This window comes from Aptenodytes patagonicus, chromosome 2, assembly GCF_965638725.1.
Source record: "Aptenodytes patagonicus chromosome 2, bAptPat1.pri.cur, whole genome shotgun sequence".
Taxonomy (NCBI): Eukaryota; Metazoa; Chordata; class Aves; order Sphenisciformes; family Spheniscidae; genus Aptenodytes; species Aptenodytes patagonicus.
In genome coordinates, this window is record NC_134950.1 from 132,618,985 (window position 1) to 132,638,534 (window position 19,550).

The 19,550-nt window shown below is 36.1% G+C and overlaps 1 protein-coding gene across 5 annotated transcripts in view; it reads left to right on the plus strand.

Annotated features, from left to right (window-relative positions):
• ANKRD28 (ankyrin repeat domain 28) overlaps positions 1-19,550 on the plus strand; it is a 134,552-nt gene that overhangs the window by 100,677 nt on the left and 14,325 nt on the right. For 4 of the 5 annotated variants that reach the window (XR_012994709.1, XM_076331240.1, XM_076331238.1 and 1 more), the window contains 11 exons: positions 2,076-2,154; positions 2,610-2,724; positions 3,131-3,213; positions 5,667-5,730; positions 7,041-7,109; positions 8,707-8,847; positions 14,493-14,604; positions 15,279-15,305; positions 16,242-16,316; positions 17,596-17,797; positions 19,259-19,346. Coding sequence is in view for 4 of the 5 variants with exons in the window: in XM_076331240.1 (XP_076187355.1) it covers positions 2,076-2,154; positions 2,610-2,724; positions 3,131-3,213; positions 5,667-5,730; positions 7,041-7,109; positions 8,707-8,847; positions 14,493-14,604; positions 15,279-15,305; positions 16,242-16,316; positions 17,596-17,797; positions 19,259-19,346 (1,055 nt within the window). In the remaining variant the exon portion in view is untranslated. Of the gene's footprint in view, positions 1-2,075; positions 2,155-2,609; positions 2,729-3,130; positions 3,214-5,666; positions 5,731-7,040; positions 7,110-8,706; positions 8,848-14,492; positions 14,605-15,278; positions 15,306-16,241; positions 16,317-17,595; positions 17,798-19,258; positions 19,347-19,550 lie in introns of those variants that run through there. The other variant, XM_076331241.1, reaches the window with a different exon arrangement.

Consider the following 19,550-nt stretch of genomic DNA (forward strand, 5'->3'; position numbering starts at 1 on the left):
GGAAGGGACCTTTAAAGGTCATCTAGTCCAACCCCCCTGCAATGAGCAGGGACATCTTCAGCTATATCAGGTTACTCAGAGCCCCGTCCAACCTGACCTTGAATGTTTCCAGGGATGGGGCATCCACCACCTCTCTGGGCAACCTGTTCCCATGCTTCACCACCCTCACTGTAAAAAATTTCTTCCTTCTATCTAGTCTGAATCTACCCTCTTTTAGTTTAAAGCCGTTCCCCCTTGTCCTGTCGCAACAGGCCCTGCTAAAAAGTTTGTTCCCATCTTTCTTGTAAGCCCCTTTTAAGTACTGAAACACCTCAATAAGGTCTCCCTGGAGCCTTCTCTTCTCTAGGCTGAACAACCCCAACTCTCTGAGCCTTTCCTCATAGGAGAGGTGTTCCATCCCCCTGATCATTTTCATGGCCCTCTTCTGGACCCGCTCCAACAGGTCCGTGTCTTTCCTGTGTTGAGGGCTCCAGAGCTGGACGCAGTACTCCAGGTGGGGTCTCACCAGGACAGAGTAGAGGGGCAGAATCGCGTCCCTCATCCTGCTGGCCACGCTGCTTTTGATGCAGCCCAGGATACAAACAGCTTTCTGGGCTGCGAGCGCACATTGCTGGCTCATGTCCAGCTTTTCATCCACCAGTACCCCCAAGTCCTTCTTGGCAGGGCTGCTCTCAATCCCTTTGTTCCCCAGCCTGTATTGATACTGGGAGTTGGCCTGACCCAGGTGCAGGACCTTGCACCTGGCCTTGTTGAATCTGATGAGGTTCACATGGGCCCACTTCTCAGGCTTGTCCAGGTCCCTCTGGATGGCATCCCATCCCTCTGGCGTGTCAACCGCTCCACTCAGTTTGGTGTCCTCTGCAAACTTGGCTGAGGGTGCACTCGATCCCACTGTCTGTGTCATTGATGAAGATACTAAAGAGTACTGGTCCCAGTACAGACCCCTGCGGGACACCACTTGTCACCGATCTCCATCTGGCCATTGAGCCGTTGACCACTACCCTCTGGATGCGACCATCCAACCAATTTCTCATCCACCGAACAGTCCACCCATCAAATCCATACCTCTCCAGTTTAGAGAGAATGATGTTGTGAGGGACAGTCTCAAAGGCCTTACAGAAGTCCAGATAGATGACATCTGTCGCCCTTCCCTTGTCCACTGATGTAGTCACTCCATCGTAGAAGGCCACTAGGTTGGTCAGGCAGGACTTGCCCTTGGTGAAGCCATGCTGGCTGTCTCGAATCACCTCCCTGTCCTCCCTGTGCCTTAGCATAGCTTCCAGGAGGATCTGTTCCATGACCTTCCCAGGCACAGAGGTGAGACTGGCTGGCCTGTAGTCCCCTGGGTCTTCCTTTTTTCCATTTTTAAAAATGGGGGTTATGTTTCCCCTTTTCCAGTCAGTGGGAACTTCACTTTGAAATTGAAATTCCTTTATGCATTACTGTTAGCCCACTTGAAGGACATCTTTACTGGATGAATGACTAAGTGCACATTTGATATGTGTGTCAAACGTATAGTACCAATTATGGTTGAATAGTTATACCGTAGGATTACTTGTGGTGTATGATAAATTGCTTACAAATATAATTTTACAGAAATTTCCATGAAACACATGAGCTTTTTAATGTGTTGTCTTCTAATATAATGTGTAAACCTGTATAGTAAATACAGCTATTTTCTTTCAAGAAACAAACAATTTAAAGAAGCATTGTTTTGTTTCAAACTTGGGCGGGGGAAGAGTTGGATATAGGCTTGTTGCTGAAGTTCTGTACTGTTATCATCCTGTTGAGAGTGATTATCCTAAAGGCGTAAGTGTGAGTGAGTGGGCATCACTGAGTTGTCACTCACAGCTGGAAGAGTGATTAAGAGCAGCTCTTTTGAAAAGCTTGCCATGTCATGCTGTCTTGTCACTGCCAGCATCTGTCTTGCAGACGTGCGTAGAAACAATTTAAAGGAGGGAGTGAAGGGGAGAGAAAAAAGTAAAATCATGTCCTTTTTTGTTTTTTTTGTCAGTTTTGGTGGATTACTATTACCGGCCATAAGTAAACACTGAGGTTTTTTTTTTCTTTTCCAGAGTAAAGATGGGAAAACACCTTTGCACATGACGGCGATCCATGGTAGATTTTCGAGATCTCAAACCATCATTCAAAATGGTAAAAAGGGGGAGGGAGTAGTTTTGTCATCAGCTTTCCAGTATTATGAATATTTTCCTCCTCTTATATTGATAACAATGTACTGAATTTTTTTTCATATCCAGTGTCCAGTAGTAGTTCAGTTAATGGTGGAGTCTGGCATATCTGCTTGTAAAGTTTGATAAGTTACATTGAAGAACCATTTATTTTTCAGAATGCAGGAAAATATATTAATTTCTCTTCCATAACCCAGGTTGCAGAAAGTTTGTCCCATGTGGTTACATAATAAAATGTTTCTCTCTATTTTGCTTATTATTAATACTAAATACCACTGAAAGCTGTATAGATTTTAAATCCAAAGTAGTCAGTCAGGGACAATTATTAACGTTGCTTAAATTATTATCAGTGCTGTTTTTCTAACGAAAGTATCTGTATGCCTACGTATATTCTTACTTAGTAATTACTTTTTATTATAGGAGCTGAAATAGACTGTGAAGATAAGAACGGAAATACGCCTTTGCACATAGCAGCTAGATATGGCCATGAGCTATTAATCAACACTCTGATTACGAGTGGTGCTGACACTGCAAAGTAGGTAACTTTACTGACATGAATGCAAGCTGTGAGAGAATTTAGAAATGTATTTATTAGATTAACAAGACTAGTATGATTTTTTTTAATTCGTCTTCAACTTGAAATAGGAAATACTTTGTGCATTATCCTGTACTCAATACATTGCAATTTGTACAAAAAGAAATAGATTTTCCTCTCACATATTTGAAGTAAAAGCTCTGCAAGTTTTAATAGGCTGTTGCACTGACTTAATGAATCCTGCTAGCTTGTAAGAAAGTGTTTAATAAGTGAAGTTTTCCTAAGGCTCAGTATTCTAATTAGGTGGTTTGCTGAACCCACCATGCACGTGCACTTTGGCACACAATCATGTTTGTTTTATTTTAATTGTAATGAAACTGTGATACCTGATTATGGTGTATCTTAGGCGGGGTATACATGGGATGTTTCCTCTCCATTTGGCAGCATTAAGTGGATTTTCAGACTGCTGCAGAAAACTCCTCTCATCAGGTAGGATACTCTTTAAAACTCATGGCTGCTTTGTACTTCGTTTTTTATTCCATAGAATAGCTTTTAATTAAGTCTTAATTTAGTAATACATAAAAATCTGTATAGTTTACTAGTAGCCTGGGGTCAGTGCTTGTTTTTTTAATGGACAGTCCATAGTTAAAGTGAATGCGGACTTTTACAGAAGTAATTTTTTCAAAAAAAAAATCATCTAAATTGAAATAATGCATCTGTAACTTTTTAAATGTTGTGTCTGTGCGTTTTAAGTTGGTCATAGAGGTGGGATGACTGGTTCAGACCATAATGCAATTTCAAGGAGAAAGACTAATGTTCTCTTAAGTGACTTCTTGGAGCATCCCCCATTGCTCTTCCATATGATGTCTTTTAGCTTAATACACATCGGTCTATTCCTATCTATTCCTGTAGTGGGCACCTAATAGCTCTGAAGACTCTGTGGACTGCTACGTTAAGAAGCTGTTGCATTGGTGATTTATTGCTAATTAAATGCAACCCGAACTGTGCTTTGCTTTCATTGTTTGATTCCTCCCTGAAGTTGCGGAGGGTTGTAAGTTTATTACTTCCCTTGTTGTCCAGAGTCTGCTCTGGTGTGAATTCTGAGCTCTTTGAACCACTGCAATTCTGAGAAAGTAGATTAGTCTGAAGGATTGTGGAAGCTTCAGGAACAAAATAAGAATAACAACCTAAATGGTTCTACATTAATCTGAAGGCACTTCATATTTCTGAAAAAAGAAAAGTCGGGGGCAGAGGGTTGGGGAAAAGGAAGAGTAAGAAGTTGCTTCCCCAGATTTATACCGTCTGCTAGGGAAGCCTGGGAGAAGAACTAAAGGAGTATAACTAAAACGACCACCGGTAAGGCTTTTTATTTCACTGTCATGTCACAGACAAGCTTGCAAAGATTCACTCCAGGAAAGAACTGTCCTATAGTTGACTATATTTCAACTGGATGCGTTCAAAATGAGGAATACTCTGGCTCTTTCTCCTTTCTGCACATGGTGCTGTGCTGGCTGTGCCCTTACTGGAGATTCAGTATGGCAAAGGAATCTCTGCGGAAGACTTGCAAGTGGTTTCTGTGACTTTTACATGAGTTGAGCAAACTTGGATGTAAATCTAGCCTGGAGCAGATAAGGACTTGAAGAATATGTTCAGCCTTCAGACTGGAAAGACTAGATACTGCTAACAGCTTATTAGTACGTGCTCTTGGCATGAGCATTGGTATCTGCAGACTATGTGCCCTATTGGTTTCGGGAGGAAGAGTCTCATTTATGTAAATTAAGAATCTCTGATTTTTAAATTCCTTAAAATTCATGTGCAGACCTTAAAAAAAAAAAAAAAAAAAAAAATCATCAATCTGCCTTGTCCCAGTATTGAATGACATTTAAGTAGTTAGTGGTGTTAGACAAGCAACCTAGGGATGTGGAAAGGCATCAAACACTACTTTTCAAATCAGATTGGTAAGCTATCTTAAATTGTTTGCTGTATATCTCTGCCTGTTGAAATGGGAGGAGAACGTAGTGGCGCCTACAAAACCTATGTTTTGGGGGATATGGAGTAGGAAAACAGTCTTGAATAGTAGTGCTCTTGAATAACACGTCCTGTGTTGTTCACTATTTATTGTTGTTGAACAATTCCTAAAAAGAAAAAAAAAATGCATTCCCAGGCAAAAGTACCAAAACTGGAGATTTAATGAATAAGTTTTGTTACACAAGAGCAAGTCTCTTAGGAGAATACAGTAGTTTTCTCAAACCAAAAATGTAGCTTTGAAACCTGATTTAAATAGTAATCTTGTCAAAGTATATGGTTAGATACGGAATTGCACAGTTAAATTTTGTGATCTCACGTGAAGTTCCATAGTTCGCATATTATGGGAAGAGAAAACTACAATGTTCTCTAAAGGGCTGTTCTATAAGTAATTGCTATTTACAGCCTTCACTCCAGCTTAATAAAGTTCTTTCTCTGGGACTAAAGAGCTAAACTCAAGGATGAAATTTAAGTAGCTTCTGGATTTAGTAATGCTGACATCCCCCTCTTTATTTAAAAAAAAAAAAAAAAAAAAAAACACCAAAAAAACCTCTGCATAACTGATAATTTCTAGCATATTCTTAAATTTTCCTCTTACCTTCATATATTTTATATTCAATACTAAATTACATAGAAATATTAGCAGGCAAACAGGATAGGAAATAATATAGCCTCTTGCCTCGGTGCAACTAATTGCCTTTTACTTTATCCCTTTCAGTTTTACTTGAACACCTGTTTTTCAAAATATTACAAATAGCAAGAATGTGTTTGAAATGAAGTAAATTTTCAGTGCTTAAGTGCTTTTTTTGCAAATAGCTGTTGGGTTTGCTTAGCAAGCATTTCTCTTAAGAGTAGATGAGAGCTGTTTTGTGAAAGGTGGTGTTACATAATTATTTTACAAAATACTTGATTTGTAGGTTTTGACATTGACACACCAGATGACTTTGGCAGGACTTGTCTTCATGCAGCTGCTGCTGGAGGGTATGTAAAAAAGCATTCATGCTTTCATATTTAGTATTCTTTTTTCAATTGCTGATCATTCCTGTTCTTTTTTTATTATTTCCTCTCTGTGCTTTTTGTGCCCTCTCCCCTTGTAATTTATGTAAGCATGAAAATAATTTCAAGATGGATTCTATCTACAAACAATAAAAATAAATTAAATATTGAGCTCAATAAGTAATTATTGGAGTACAGTGTCCAAGTATCATCAGCCTTACCTTAGGTTTATGCTTGGGGATGAACTGAATTTTATTTTAAATTCCCATGGATGATGATATAATTTTTAGAATTCACAGCATTCAAAGATGGCATACCCAGCTAAGATCACTGTAGGACATGAGGTGGAGAACAGCAACTTTGGGAAATATGTTTTTACCATATCCATAAACAAAAGATCAATCTAACTAAATTAAAAGCCATAATTAAATTCCAGAGTTTAGGTGGATGAAGTAGTCAGACCTACTTGCTCATCACTTGAGTTGTGATCCATATTGATTATTGTTATTGTATTGTAGGTTTTCTATAGCAGCTACTCAAAATTGCCTGGAAGAATTGGGTAATAAATTTCATGATACACTTTGTGGGACACAAGAACTCCATGATATTGATATTTTCATTTTTCTGTTTCAATGTTGTTCAAGTAATACTGTTAAGTAATCATTCTAAGTCAAAAGCTACTTGATATACATCCTTGTTGCAAATGATTAAGGTTAAAATGCTATCTTTTCATATAAAACCACATAATTTGTGACACATTCCCTCATTCATCTCCAGTTTAGGAAAGTTAATAAGATAGTGTTTAAACTATAAACAGTATTGTACATCTATTATAATGATCATATTGTATTGAAAATGAATTACACTAAAAAGTGAAATATTTATGTTGCAACTTGTATTTGGCCTTAAAAAATATACATTGAAAACTTGCCTCTGTGCTGGAATCCTGGTAGTAAAAAGCATGTGACATGCAGGTGTTACTGTTCATTTGCTTTAAAGAATTGAAATTTCAATTAAATTAGGTCAATGTTTATGTGCTTTTATGCATGCCATTTGATATCAATAAAATTTCTATATATGGACTTGAAATAATTTGTATTCTTTCCTGGTTGGTCCTGCAATTATGAAATCTGGTTTACTTATAAAAATATATTTATCAAAATTTTCATATGATAGTTTAGTTCAATTAGAAATAATGTATGAGATGTATATGCGTAGCAGTTCTGATATTTGCAGAGGCCAATATTAAGGAAATAAAATTTGCAATCACAAGTAACATTGCATTAATTTAATAGGAATTTGGAGTGCCTAAATCTTCTGCTAAATACTGGTGCAGACTTCAACAAAAAGGACAGATTTGGGAGGTAAGACATTCTAGATTTGTGTATTGGAAATAGTTGTTAAAAGTATTGCAGAAGTAGCATATTGCTAATGTGGGCAAGTCTGTGTGTTCCAGTTTAAATGTTTTTTAAGATACAATGTCTCTAATAAACTATGCTTCAGCATACGTTTTCAAAAGTTACAAACATATTTTGTTTATTGTGTTTTGTTAAGTAGGTGTTTAGTCTTGTTTTTAAAGACTGAGTTCCATATTCAACTGTAATTTTTATGAGCCTTTTTTGCTTATAACATGGATCTAATGAATTTAAATTGCTCTCATCCAAGGACATCAGTGATGTTTTCCAAATAATGTATTAGTCAAACCTATAAAGCTGTTGCTATTTCTAAGCTTTTTTATTAAAAAATCCATTATTTTATTATAACTGCTTCACCTTTTTCCTTTCACTATATCCATCCCTTTCTGTTTCCATGTTCATGCTCTGAACTCTTTTGGAATGACATTTATTTCTATTTTTAGTATAGGATTATTTAAGTTTAGATGGCATGATCAGTACTTGTGTAAAATCTCATATCACATGATGGAAAGCATGATTTTCCAGGATGTGAACAGCAGGAGTAGGACTTGAGGAGGACGTTACGAATCCAAAGTTGTATTTTGCTTTAAATTCCACTTCCATTCTTTCCTGAGAAAGGAACAACTATCTGTCACAACTTTTGTCATTGAAAGTTGTTTTTTTGTCGGTTTGGTTTGGTTTTTGGTTTAATGTGCATGTTATATAGAGCAATTATTTCAGGAGAGGGAAAAGATTAAAATAGTTAAAAATGGAGAGAAATGGGGAAAAGTAATTTTGAGGGAGAGGGAAGAGGTAGGACACTTTAAAGTGCCTGATTGTCTCCTCAAAATTGAGGTATTTATAGTAGCAATCTCTCTTTAAAAATAGAAAATGGAATTCTGAGTCATCTTGCTGCTTTTGAAATTTTGTCTAAACTGGTTTATTTAGAGAATTGTTTATGTATTTGAAGCTGGAATAAGTTTCCTCTGAGATTATACATCAGTACTAATATTTCACAGTTTTGTTATAAGAAGACAAGGTATATTTTTAAGTTTTCTTTAACAATACCTCTACTATGTTAGTATAGTTAAAAATAAATAAATAATGCTTGCCTCTCTTAGACAAAATTCTGACCTGTTTGTCAAAAATATCTGCTTGTTAATTGTTGTATTTTATTTTGACCTAGTTTAGTTGCTATGCAGTTCTTATATTTGTCCATATTTTTCCATGTGGCTTGAAATTCGAAATACTATTTTTAGTTAATTAATGTAAACTTGATTTTCCTCTATATGTTTACACAAGAAAATTCATATAAAGCTTCCCTTAATACAAAGTTTGTACATATTTTGGCTGGCAAATAGATCCCCTAGATATTTTTCTGCATTATTAAATGGCCCGTGGAAAATGGCCCCATTCTTTAATATTGTAATGATGCATTCTTCACCACAAATACTTGTTAAAAAATGTAAGGAAGATTTAAGTTTCATTTTATTTTGCTTTTTCTGTCTCTCTAATATTATTTTGCTGTTATTTACCATTGTACTTTTTATTTAAATGTGTACTAAAGAACTCCACTCCATTATGCTGCTGCCAATTGTAATTATCAGTGCCTGTTTGCCCTTGTGGGATCTGGAGCTAGTGTGAATGACCTTGATGAGAGGGGTTGTACACCTCTGCACTATGCAGCTGCATCAGACACAGATGGAAAGTAAGTGGCGTGCTTTGTACTAAAGCCTTTCTCCTTAGAAACATTTGAGCTGTGAATTTCATGTTCAATGAAACAGATTTGCCAAATGCATTTTTTTTATATTTTTAAAGATTAAACTTGGCAGTGGATTGTTCATTGTATATAAAATATTTTATGTAACAAATACTTCTGAGAAAAATGAACAATAGTAGAATGTATTGTAATTTTTTGGTTATGCCCTATAATGCAGATGTCCTAATTCAGGAATTCATTGGGAATAGAGTTTTTAATCCCACCTGCTGTGTAGTGGTTGAGTAAATATCGTTTGTGGGGGTGGTTATGACAGTTGTGAGCAGTAGGGTCATTTTGCTTTAAAATCAAATTCTGATGAAGGATGGTGCATTTTATGGAGGGTTCTTAATGTTGCCCAAAAATCTGTGTAGTTAGTCAGAAATACACTGTAAAACTAGACTGTGAGTTACAGTAGGCCTACATCAGGATAGAAATTAACTCGACATTTCAGTATAAGATGCTTTATCCATTTGGTGTTCAGTTAAACTATTCATGTTTGGCATTACAACTCTCTCGTTAGTGTAAAATTTTGTCAAGTAGATACTCTTTTATTAATGAAATGCATCCAGAAACTTTCATAAATCCATAAATGTCTCTTGCATGTGTTTATTTTGTAACTAATGGTTATATTTAACATAGTTATTAATGACTTAAATGCTTACATGCAAAGCTTATATAGATAGCACAAAATTGATGAGGTTGCTTAAGCTGCAGACACTGTATATATTGAGGAGACTTGAGAAGAGTACCACTTGCATGTGCACACACTCACATACACAGGTCAAAACAAGCTGGTGTGCAGCATCGCATTTCAAATGCATACAGCGTGACACCTTCACTGGAAAAGAGTGCTGCTTAGTGCCAGATATCTTGTTTTAATACAGCACCTTTTAAAAGGTGAGGTAGCAATAGGAGCAAGGTGGCATATAACTTACAGATTGGGTTTTGAAGGATAAATAAAGAATACTTTCATGGCCATTTAACTAATATTTGAAGTACATGCCTTTTTTAAATAAAGCCAAATTTCAAAACAAAATTATCTGCTGCTTTTTAGGTACACTTTCAATTCCTGCTGGAGTTTGCTGAGATAATTTTACTTCAATTGCCCTCTTACAAGTTGAGCTAGGATTAATTTTAGCTTCACAGTTGCTCTGAAAACCTCCAAACTATAATGGTTCTTCAAATGACATCGTTTTGCCATCTGTCTTATAAAAGACACGAGCAAGAATGATGATGGCAATACTGCAGAGCTTTGGGAGATAACTCAAAGAATCGTCTCTGTAACCCACATGATATTGCCCTTCTGATTAACAGTTGGCTCTCTGGAAGACAGGCTGCAAAGCAGAATGGCCTGAGGAGAAGCTTTTTACATTGATGCAGCAAGATGATTAGCAACAGCTGGAAAACCAGTACTGCTCAGCTCATATTCAAAATAGGAATGAAGCTAAAAATGATTACTGAGTTGGAACATAAAGCCTGGGAAAAAAAAAATCAGGAAATGATCTATATAAAAATTCCAAAGATATTTAAGTGCATTTTTATAGTCTTTGTTCAGACATCTTTAAAGACAGATTTTGGGGACAAGGATGTTTTTGTTGAAAATTCTTTTCCTGTTTGTTCCTGTTTGGAAATGTTTCTTTTGTATCTTTAGCAAATGCTTCTGATCTGGAACAAACACCACTAAGCCTCATTTTGACAAGACTAGACAGAGAAACATGATCACAGAATGAGATAAACAAAGCAGCATCTTACGGGAGAAAAAACACGCTTTTTCTATGTGAGAATTATTTAATAGACAGTACACCAATAAATAAATGGGAGATTTAACTTATCTGGGCTTTCAGAAAGTTTGATTAATCTCCTTTTAGAGAGGCCTGTTGAGGACAGTTAACTATGCAAAAGATGCTAAGTTAATCTCTTTCCTGGATGATAAGAAACAGCAAAAATAATTATCTGTTTTGCATTGGAAAGAATGGGTACTCAAGGATTTTTAGTAGACTTTGCTTCCTGCAGTGTATTCAGTGTATTGAGTTTTTGTGAGCACACAAATACAGAAAGTACACAAGTATAGAAGTTTAGATAGCCAAGGCCAGTGATGTTTAACATTTATTAATGAGCCATGAATGTTAATACAAAATCATTGATTAAAATTAACAAAGAAAGTTAGACAATTGGACAAATAAAATGTAGGGACAGTAATTCTCACTCGATGGGACAAACTGACTTGTCTTTGGATTCTCAGAAATCTCATCCCATTTCAATTCAAATAAAAATGCAAGCACAGTTGCCATTAATGATATCCAGGCATTTGTTTACTAGGCAAATAAAACCCGAATTAGTTGGTTAAAAACATAGATCTGCTTTTACAGGTAGCTTTTTATTAGATACGTTGAACTTGCAAGTTACTTACATCTTGTGTTACATATGTTATTCTTTAAAACTGGAGAATTTTTACCTTTTTCACTACCTACCTAAGTCCTTTTCTCCTTTACGCTGGACACAAAGTGGTGAAAGTGAGAGTGCATCTTGTCGCTCCTTTTCTTCTCAACTTTGTAATGAGACAGAGTACTTTGTAATTAGACACTTTCTTGTTCATAGTTTTTCCTGCAGCTTTTTGCCCCTTTCATCTTCACTCACCTGGTTTGTTACTTTCAACCTTTGTCTGGGATGGAAAATCAAATGTCAGGTCTTCACTTCAGCAAATCGCTGTTGTTGCACATGAGGTTATCGGGCCCTTGACCCAGTACAGCTGTCTTACTCATGTTGAAATGTGTTTCCATTTCATCACAGCTGGTATTGGATCTCATTCAGATGATGAACTTGCCTGGAGTCAGCAGATGGAACAGTGCCCTTCCTTGAAAGAACTTACGAAGAGTTCTGATAGTGCAGGGTCATGCTGTCTCCCCTCAGGAGATGGCTGCTTTTGTAAAATTTCTGTCTGTATTTCTCCAAGGTTTGAATGTTCTCCAGGGTTTTGAATGATCAAGTTTCTACTCTTAACAGCATTGATCAGAGGTCAGGTTAGGATTCCTGCTTCTCAAATCTAAACCTGTCGTATCCCACTGCAAGTTTTTCACATGACATCACAGCGTAGCCATATCATACAACTACAAATGTTGAAATTTGCTTTAACTTTCTACCAAACAATTTCCCATGAGATAAATGGAAACTAAAACTCTCATATTGTCAGTGTATCCAACTGGCCTGTTTGTCACTACTGATAATGGTAATCTGTGAGACCTTTAGATGAACTGTGCTAAAGAAGAACGATTCCAAGCTGGATCTGACAAGATAATATAATAGATTTTTTAGCTTCACATGCATTTTATTGATAAAGGAGAAGTATTTCATAATCCCAGAGAGAAGAAGGGATGGTGATCTGTTGTACACTTCAGAAAACCATATGGCTTCACCAGCAAGTTCAGGGTCATGATGGTGACTAGCTATAAACATCTCTGCATTCCAAGGGCATGTCTCTGTGCTTCTTGATCTACAGAATTAGTCTTTCCAACTGTAATGTAAAGTATGTGTTGTGTACAAAGTAGCGTCACTTAAAGGTGGACTATTATCAATGCAAGGTTCTCCTGTCTGGATTTGCCACAGGAACAACAAATAGTCCTAAACCAACAGTTGTAACAACCCATTTTAGAAGGATTGGAATGTCACTCTCCCTTGCTGGACGTCTGCCTGATGAAGTGGCCATACAGAGATTGGGCGTCTTTAGACTTTCACCTCCCAGATTTTGTTTAGCTCTAGTTCAGTCTTTAGAAAGCCCTTCTATTGCAGGATATGTTCCAAGTCATGAGTGAGATGATTGCATTTGAATGTACAACTACTACCTCAGTGATGTCTTACCTGTGTTTTAGTCACAGAGCAGCACGTAGCTTTGCGGTATACTTCACAAGACTTACAAATCTCACTCCTCTCTGGGATTGATGTTCCCCTAGCTGCTTGGTGGTCCTTTCCTGAATGGTCAGGTGTCCTTCAGTGGTGAGAAGACCCACCCATTCCATTCTTTATTTTGCTCTATCATAACAGATGATACTTTAAAGGCAGAGAGCGCTTGTGAAAATAGTGGATATCTCAGTGCAAAAGGACCAACCGTTTCATATCAGTGTTCTTGAGCTCAGAGCTGTGTAGAACACATGCAGAGCTTTCTGGTCTTCTCTTCAAAAATATTGTGCCCAGGTCTCAACAGACAATCTAATCACAATGTGCAATGTTGACAAGTGGGATGTCATGAAGTCTTTTTTCCCCCTGCTGGAAGCAAATGATCCAGTCATTCAGTATACTAGCAGATGGTTTTGAATCAATTCAGCTTTGATGAACCCAGACTGGGAGACCAGATCCAAGGATCTGAAGTACCAGATGTTCTGTTCTCAAGTCAGGTAGTCTTATGATTTAGATGCAGTCTTGGTTCTGTTATCAGGTAAAATGGTATGTGCAGTTTCTTAGATCCTGAAGGTTCTGCTTAAGGTAGGACATGAGGAGACTTTTCATAATCCTAACTGTTTGAGCAAACTGAGACAAATTAAGTACCAGAATCATCTTAATCTGTCAAAAAGGAATCTAAAATCTCTCCTCCTTTCCTATTCTATTAATTCAGAACTTTAGAGGCTCTGTACAATCTTGATCTTGCTCAGTGTCTATGTGGATGTTTGGGGGCTCTTATTACAGTCTCATGAATACATTTGCAAAATAACCTGATGTTAATCTGGGACTGTTTGTTTCTCACCAGTCTTCATCCTGTTATCTTGAAGCTGAGATTGTTATGTGTCAGGTAGTTCAGTCCAGATCAATTTACCTCTTTGTTCTCTGGTGGCTACTGCTTCAGAGTTCTCATTCTCATTATTTGTAGGCTTTGCAAAGTGTTGCTGAAATGATAAACATAAAATTATGAATAAGTAGGGTTATTGGTGGAATAGTTTAGTGTGCATGCATGGAGTCTCTTAAAAACAGAAAAACAGGGAGAGGGAGCTGACTTTAATATCCTATTTTTCATCCTCCTGGCCGAGTGTCTGTGGTTGAAACTGCTGATCATGTTCTGCCTTATAACTTTGTGTAAGGAGTGGTAGGATATAAGTATGCCAACAACTAAGTGTGTTTACTATATTTAAAAAAAAAAAAATCAATACATTAGTGTCTGGTAGTGGAAGTGTATGTGTGTGTGACTCTTGGATACATCCCATGAAGAACTCAGCTATTGGTTCTCTTCCTTCTGTATTAAGTATAGAAGAATGTACTGATATAGAAAAACATACAAAAATACTAATCATTTATATTAAGAAAGGTAACTGTAGTTGTATTAGCTAGGAGGAAAATAGCCATGAAATAGTAGTTTTAACCAAGTGAGATAATTCAGAGGATGCAGGAAGTCTGCAGGGAAGGAGTCTCAAATTTTGGAAGCTTTGTGATTGACCTTAACACTCGGTGTAATGACTTAGGTGTTCTCTAGTCCTAGCCAATATTGTATATTAAATCAATGTTCCTGTGTGCTGTATTCTATTTTCCAATTGAATTGGAACAATTTATCACTTAGTGTAAAGTTGAAATTCAACATTTAGATATATGGTTGCATATGTCAATTTAAATAGGTGCCTGGAATACTTGCTAAGAAATGATGCCAATCCGGGGATCCGAGACAAACAAGGATACAATGCAGTTCATTATTCAGCTGCTTATGGTCATCGCTTTTGTCTTGAATTGGTAAGAAAACGTATCATAGATAAAAGCTGTAACAGCTGCTCTTACAGAGCGTGATGCAGAGGCTAGGGGATTTCCTCCGCCTTGGTTCTTCATCTGTAAGCTAGGTCGACAGTGTTTTTCAGCCCCTGAAGGGGGCTGAAACATCCTCACATATTTATTGTGAGGATAAATATTTAAGCACTTGGTACTCTTAAAATAGGGGCAAGGTGAGGAGCTAAGATGGTAGATACTGGCTTAAAAAGATAATACATTCTGAGATGAAGAGATAACTGGTTGAGGATGTGGGATATTAGTTTTGTTTCTTAACTTAGAATACACTGCTAAATCTTTTTCCTGGTGGCTGAAATAAAATAACCACAGGTTATCCCACTGAGAAGTGTTAAGAAATTTCACAAATGTCATCTGAAGGAGCAAATCAAAATGTAGGAAAAACCTGTAAAGTAAGGGTGCCTTTTAAAATAGTTCATGTAGTTACAGTAACTAACGGCCACGTAATAGAATTTTAGATAATAAAGCCTCGGGTAGTTTTTTATTAATCCCTTTGCAAAAATGTGTGTGTTATTTGATATGCTAATTTTATCTTCTCTGTGTTATACAACTTAGTATTTTTATACAAATTATACTTTTATATTCAAGTGTATTCAAACACGAATTCTGAATGTTTCTAATTGCAGATTGCAAGTGAAACGCCTCTAGATGTTGTAAGTGTATTATTTCTCACTGTTAAAGTACTACTGTACAGCAAAAGGGAACATGTAATTTTAAAAATACTGCTTAATTTTAGACTTATCCAACCATTTCTTCAACGCACAGATGTATTAATTTCAATTGCAATTTAGATTTAATTGCAATTCAGAATTTTAAAATAGAAAATTATTTTTAAGCGTTTTTTTTTTCACTTAAGTATTTGTATGACCATGTTATAAAATTGTGATAATGAAAACTTAGTGATCTGAATGTATCTGGTGTTCTTCAAACACTTCGAATGTTTTAATTCTACTAGTGTACTAAATTAAATATGGTCTTGAAAAAGACCCAGAATTAAAACTTCAGAACACATCTGAAAGTAACAAATAAAAATGTATACACATAGATATTTTAATCCTGTTTTGTAACGCATGTGCCTTTTTTTGAGTCCATTTCTCCTCTTTGGGAAATGTTTTTCTGTTCTGAGAAATCAATCCTGCCTTCTGGCTTTTCATATTGTTTTCTTGCTGACTTTTCACCTAATCTAAATGCTTACTTGTTTGGTTGGGGTTTTTTTCCTACTACAGCTGTTGTCGCCTGTCCTTGTCTTCCCTTTGTATGCATTTCATCTATATTATTTCATATGGCTGCTTCAGAAAAAAAATAATTTTAGATTAGTTTCTGATTTAATTATTGCATTGTTATGCAAAATTAAACAACTGTGCTTGGGAGATGAATATGGGGGAGGGGTTGCAGTCATTGCAATTCAAACTTTTTAAATGTTGAAGGAGATCTAGAATGCCTAAGGAAACTGTAATCCTATATTATTCTTCCTATTTTTCTTCCTTCGTTTTTCAATCTGTGTATAGTGGAAACTGTAGCAATTATTGCTGAATGTTTTTAAAGATGAGAGGGTTTTGCACTCATTCTGACTTTCTCTCTCTGCTAAGCTAATGGAAACATCAGGTACTGACATGCTGAATGATTCAGACAACAGAGCACCTATAAGTCCACTGCATTTAGCTGTAAGTATTTCATTCTTTAGTGATGATAGCTTATCTGATTGCAAACAGTTGTTGACATAGGTTTATTCATTCAGTATTTTTTTAAAATAGGTCAATAACAATAAATGAAACGCAAAAAAACATACATAATATTCCTGAATGAGCTGTACAGGGCGATTTTTGCGTTTCACTTGAAACTTGCTTCATGGAACAGCTTTCATTTCTTCTAATTAAGATTTATGTTATAATTTATAGTAATGAAACTTTTAGAAGACTTGTTCTATAAGTAATGATGACTTTTTTTATCATCATCATTGTTTTACCCTTATTGTTTAGTATGAGAAATGTTTGTCTTTAATACTTTAAGAAAGATTTGCACAAAGAGTAGTGTAGTAGAGGACCTGATGAAACTGTCTACACAAATATACTCAAAATACAGAGTAACTAGCTCAATATGTAGCTTTCATCTTTTCACTGGACTTCGAGCAATTGAAAAACCACAATGTACTTTTTGAAAATAGCCTAAGTCTCATGCAGTACATACATATATATATGTGGCCAAAGTAAAAAGTAATCTTTAATACTGGTAAATGAAAGCAGTTAGAAGAGACTGTTCCTGGAAATGAGTTTTGTCTGGGGGCAGAGGTTTTATATCCATGAGTATACATTTAAAACTTACTATGGAAACTGTAAAACCATAGTGGTAGATGTTTATTTTAATTACTAATTTTTACGCTTTGTCTTGACACGTACCTACAAAGTATTCTCTATGCTATTTTTTTATTCTTGTATATCCATTCTGATCTCTTAACTGTTTCATCCCCTAAGTCCCTTCTGTTTTACCAGTTACGTTAACTGTAGCTATTTGTACTGTATTCTTTTTACTTACAAATTTTACTGGCTTTTTCTTTTTTAAATATTTTATTTAAAAAACTAATAGGAATTAGTAAAGTTTGTGTATGTTCCTCACTTGCAATAATCTGAGGGTGATGTAACTATAACATGAAGCAATGAAACATGCAGTATTCAAAATACTGGTAGTTATACAAATGGGAGACAGACGATTTTCTGAAAGTAGTTTCAGTTGCTGACTGAAAGGATAAAATAGAAAAAACCCACCAATCTTCTTGTTGGAAATTGTGGATTTTTTTAAATTAGTCGTAACTACTTACATGCTGCATCAGTAGCTCTTCCACATGTTAAAACAAAAGTACTATCTTCATAGTTTCATTTATGTAATCCTGATAAGAAAGGGAAAATGTGAAGGACGGGAAGACTGAAGAATTTTCTTATTCTTTAGGCCTATCATGGCCACCATCAAGCTCTGGAAGTGCTGGTACAGTCGCTGCTGGACCTTGATGTGAGGAATAATAACGGAAGGACACCATTGGATCTTGCTGCCTTTAAGGGACATGTGGAATGTGTAGATGTGCTCATTAATCAGGGAGCATCAATCTTGGTGAAAGATTATGTTGTAAAGAGGACCCCAATACATGCTGCAGGTATGTGCTAACCACTAACCTCTAAAATTTTTGGCTTTTGAAGTGGATCATCTTCGTGTTTCAAAGTCTCTATCATTAATGTTCTAAGAAATGGTGTTTAGGAATAGACGATGACTTCTAAGGTATATGCTATGCTGAGAAAGGCGCAACAAAGCAGTTGCGGGTGGAAACTGGTATTAACCCAATAAATCATTTCGGCTCAAGGAGTGCCGTTCCACGCTGCTCTCTGGAAGGGTGCATTGTCCTTGTCCATTCAACTAGCTAGGCTAGTTGTGCTGACAGGTGTCCGTGGCATACGTGTTCCTGTTCCTCTCCTTGTCTTTCATGCAGCCCAAACTGTAGGCCCAAATTTAGATATGTGAATTGTGTTGCCTGTCTTGGCAGTAAAATACTTCTAAAAATGACTGGAGTCTTGGAGAATTTTGTCAGTTTGAGAAGAGACATGAAAACTATACTTTGGGTTTTTTCCAAGGATTTAAATGACTCCTCAGTGTTTTCAAAATAACAGCAATCCTTTGCAGTATTTTCTCACTGCCTTTCCTAGAAAACTTATATAAACCTATTTTTCTCAAAGTCTAGCATTCACACCATATTCTTTCTTTTTTCCTCCCTTTGAAAATAGGCTTATTTAAATTGACATTTATAGTTATGGTGTTATAGAAATGTTGCAGTAAAAAGAGCATTATGTACAAAACATCGTCATTCTAACCACTTAATTTGTTGTCCATGAGCACAAGCTGTCTTCTATTTGATTTAGCTTCTCCTAACTTCTGTTAGCGTTTCTGCCTGCTAGAGAAGCATGAATTGTTACTGTTCTTATGTGGACTGAATACAGCCAGCTGTATGTCAGAAATAATTTCCCCTCCAACAAGCAATCATTTCTCTTTCATGACTTGCATTTAAATGTGATTTCTCAATTTTTTGTTTCTTTTCTTTTTCCTTTTTTTAACTGCTTGGTTAATTACTTCTATGCATTACATTTCCTTCCTCTCTTTCTAAATGTGATTTCAATTATCATTTCATAACCGTGCACGTGCTACACTTGCTAAAAAAAAATCTGTGTATGATTGGCTAGGTATGTGTTTACCTGTGCCTTAAAACAGGCAAAAGTTATGCTAATGACGATATTTAATTATTCCTTCCTGTGGATGTTGTATAAGCATATATTCTAATTACGGTTAATGTGTGCAGCCTCATTTATATGTAAAAAACCAAATACCTGTTGGCAATTGACAGTTGGAATCGATTACTTTTAATACTGTACAGTTGAGAAATACCTAATTTCTGAAATAATTTTCTAGTGTTCATATTTTTTGTCTTTAATTTAAGTTATAACAATGGTAAAGCTGTACAGTGGTTTCTCAAGCTAATGGGCTTTAGTCTGAGCAGGTTACCGTTCTGTTTGAGCTGGATACTCAAAGGCAATTAATGTAAAACTCATATTTTTATGATGTTTTACAGCTACAAATGGTCACTCAGAATGTTTGCGGCTATTGATAGGAAATGCAGAACCACAGAATGCAGTGGACATTCAAGATGGAAATGGGCAGTGAGTTTAACTGATACACATTCTGTTCTTCACAAGTTATTGCATTTTATAAAAGGAAAAACTAAATCTTTTACATTGGTGATTTTTAATTTATTACTTTAAAGGGAGATGATATTTGAACAAGGACAAATGAGACTGTATTTTGCAATAAACATAATGTTGGCAGTGAAAAATGTTCTTGTTCAGTTGGGAGGAAACTAAAAT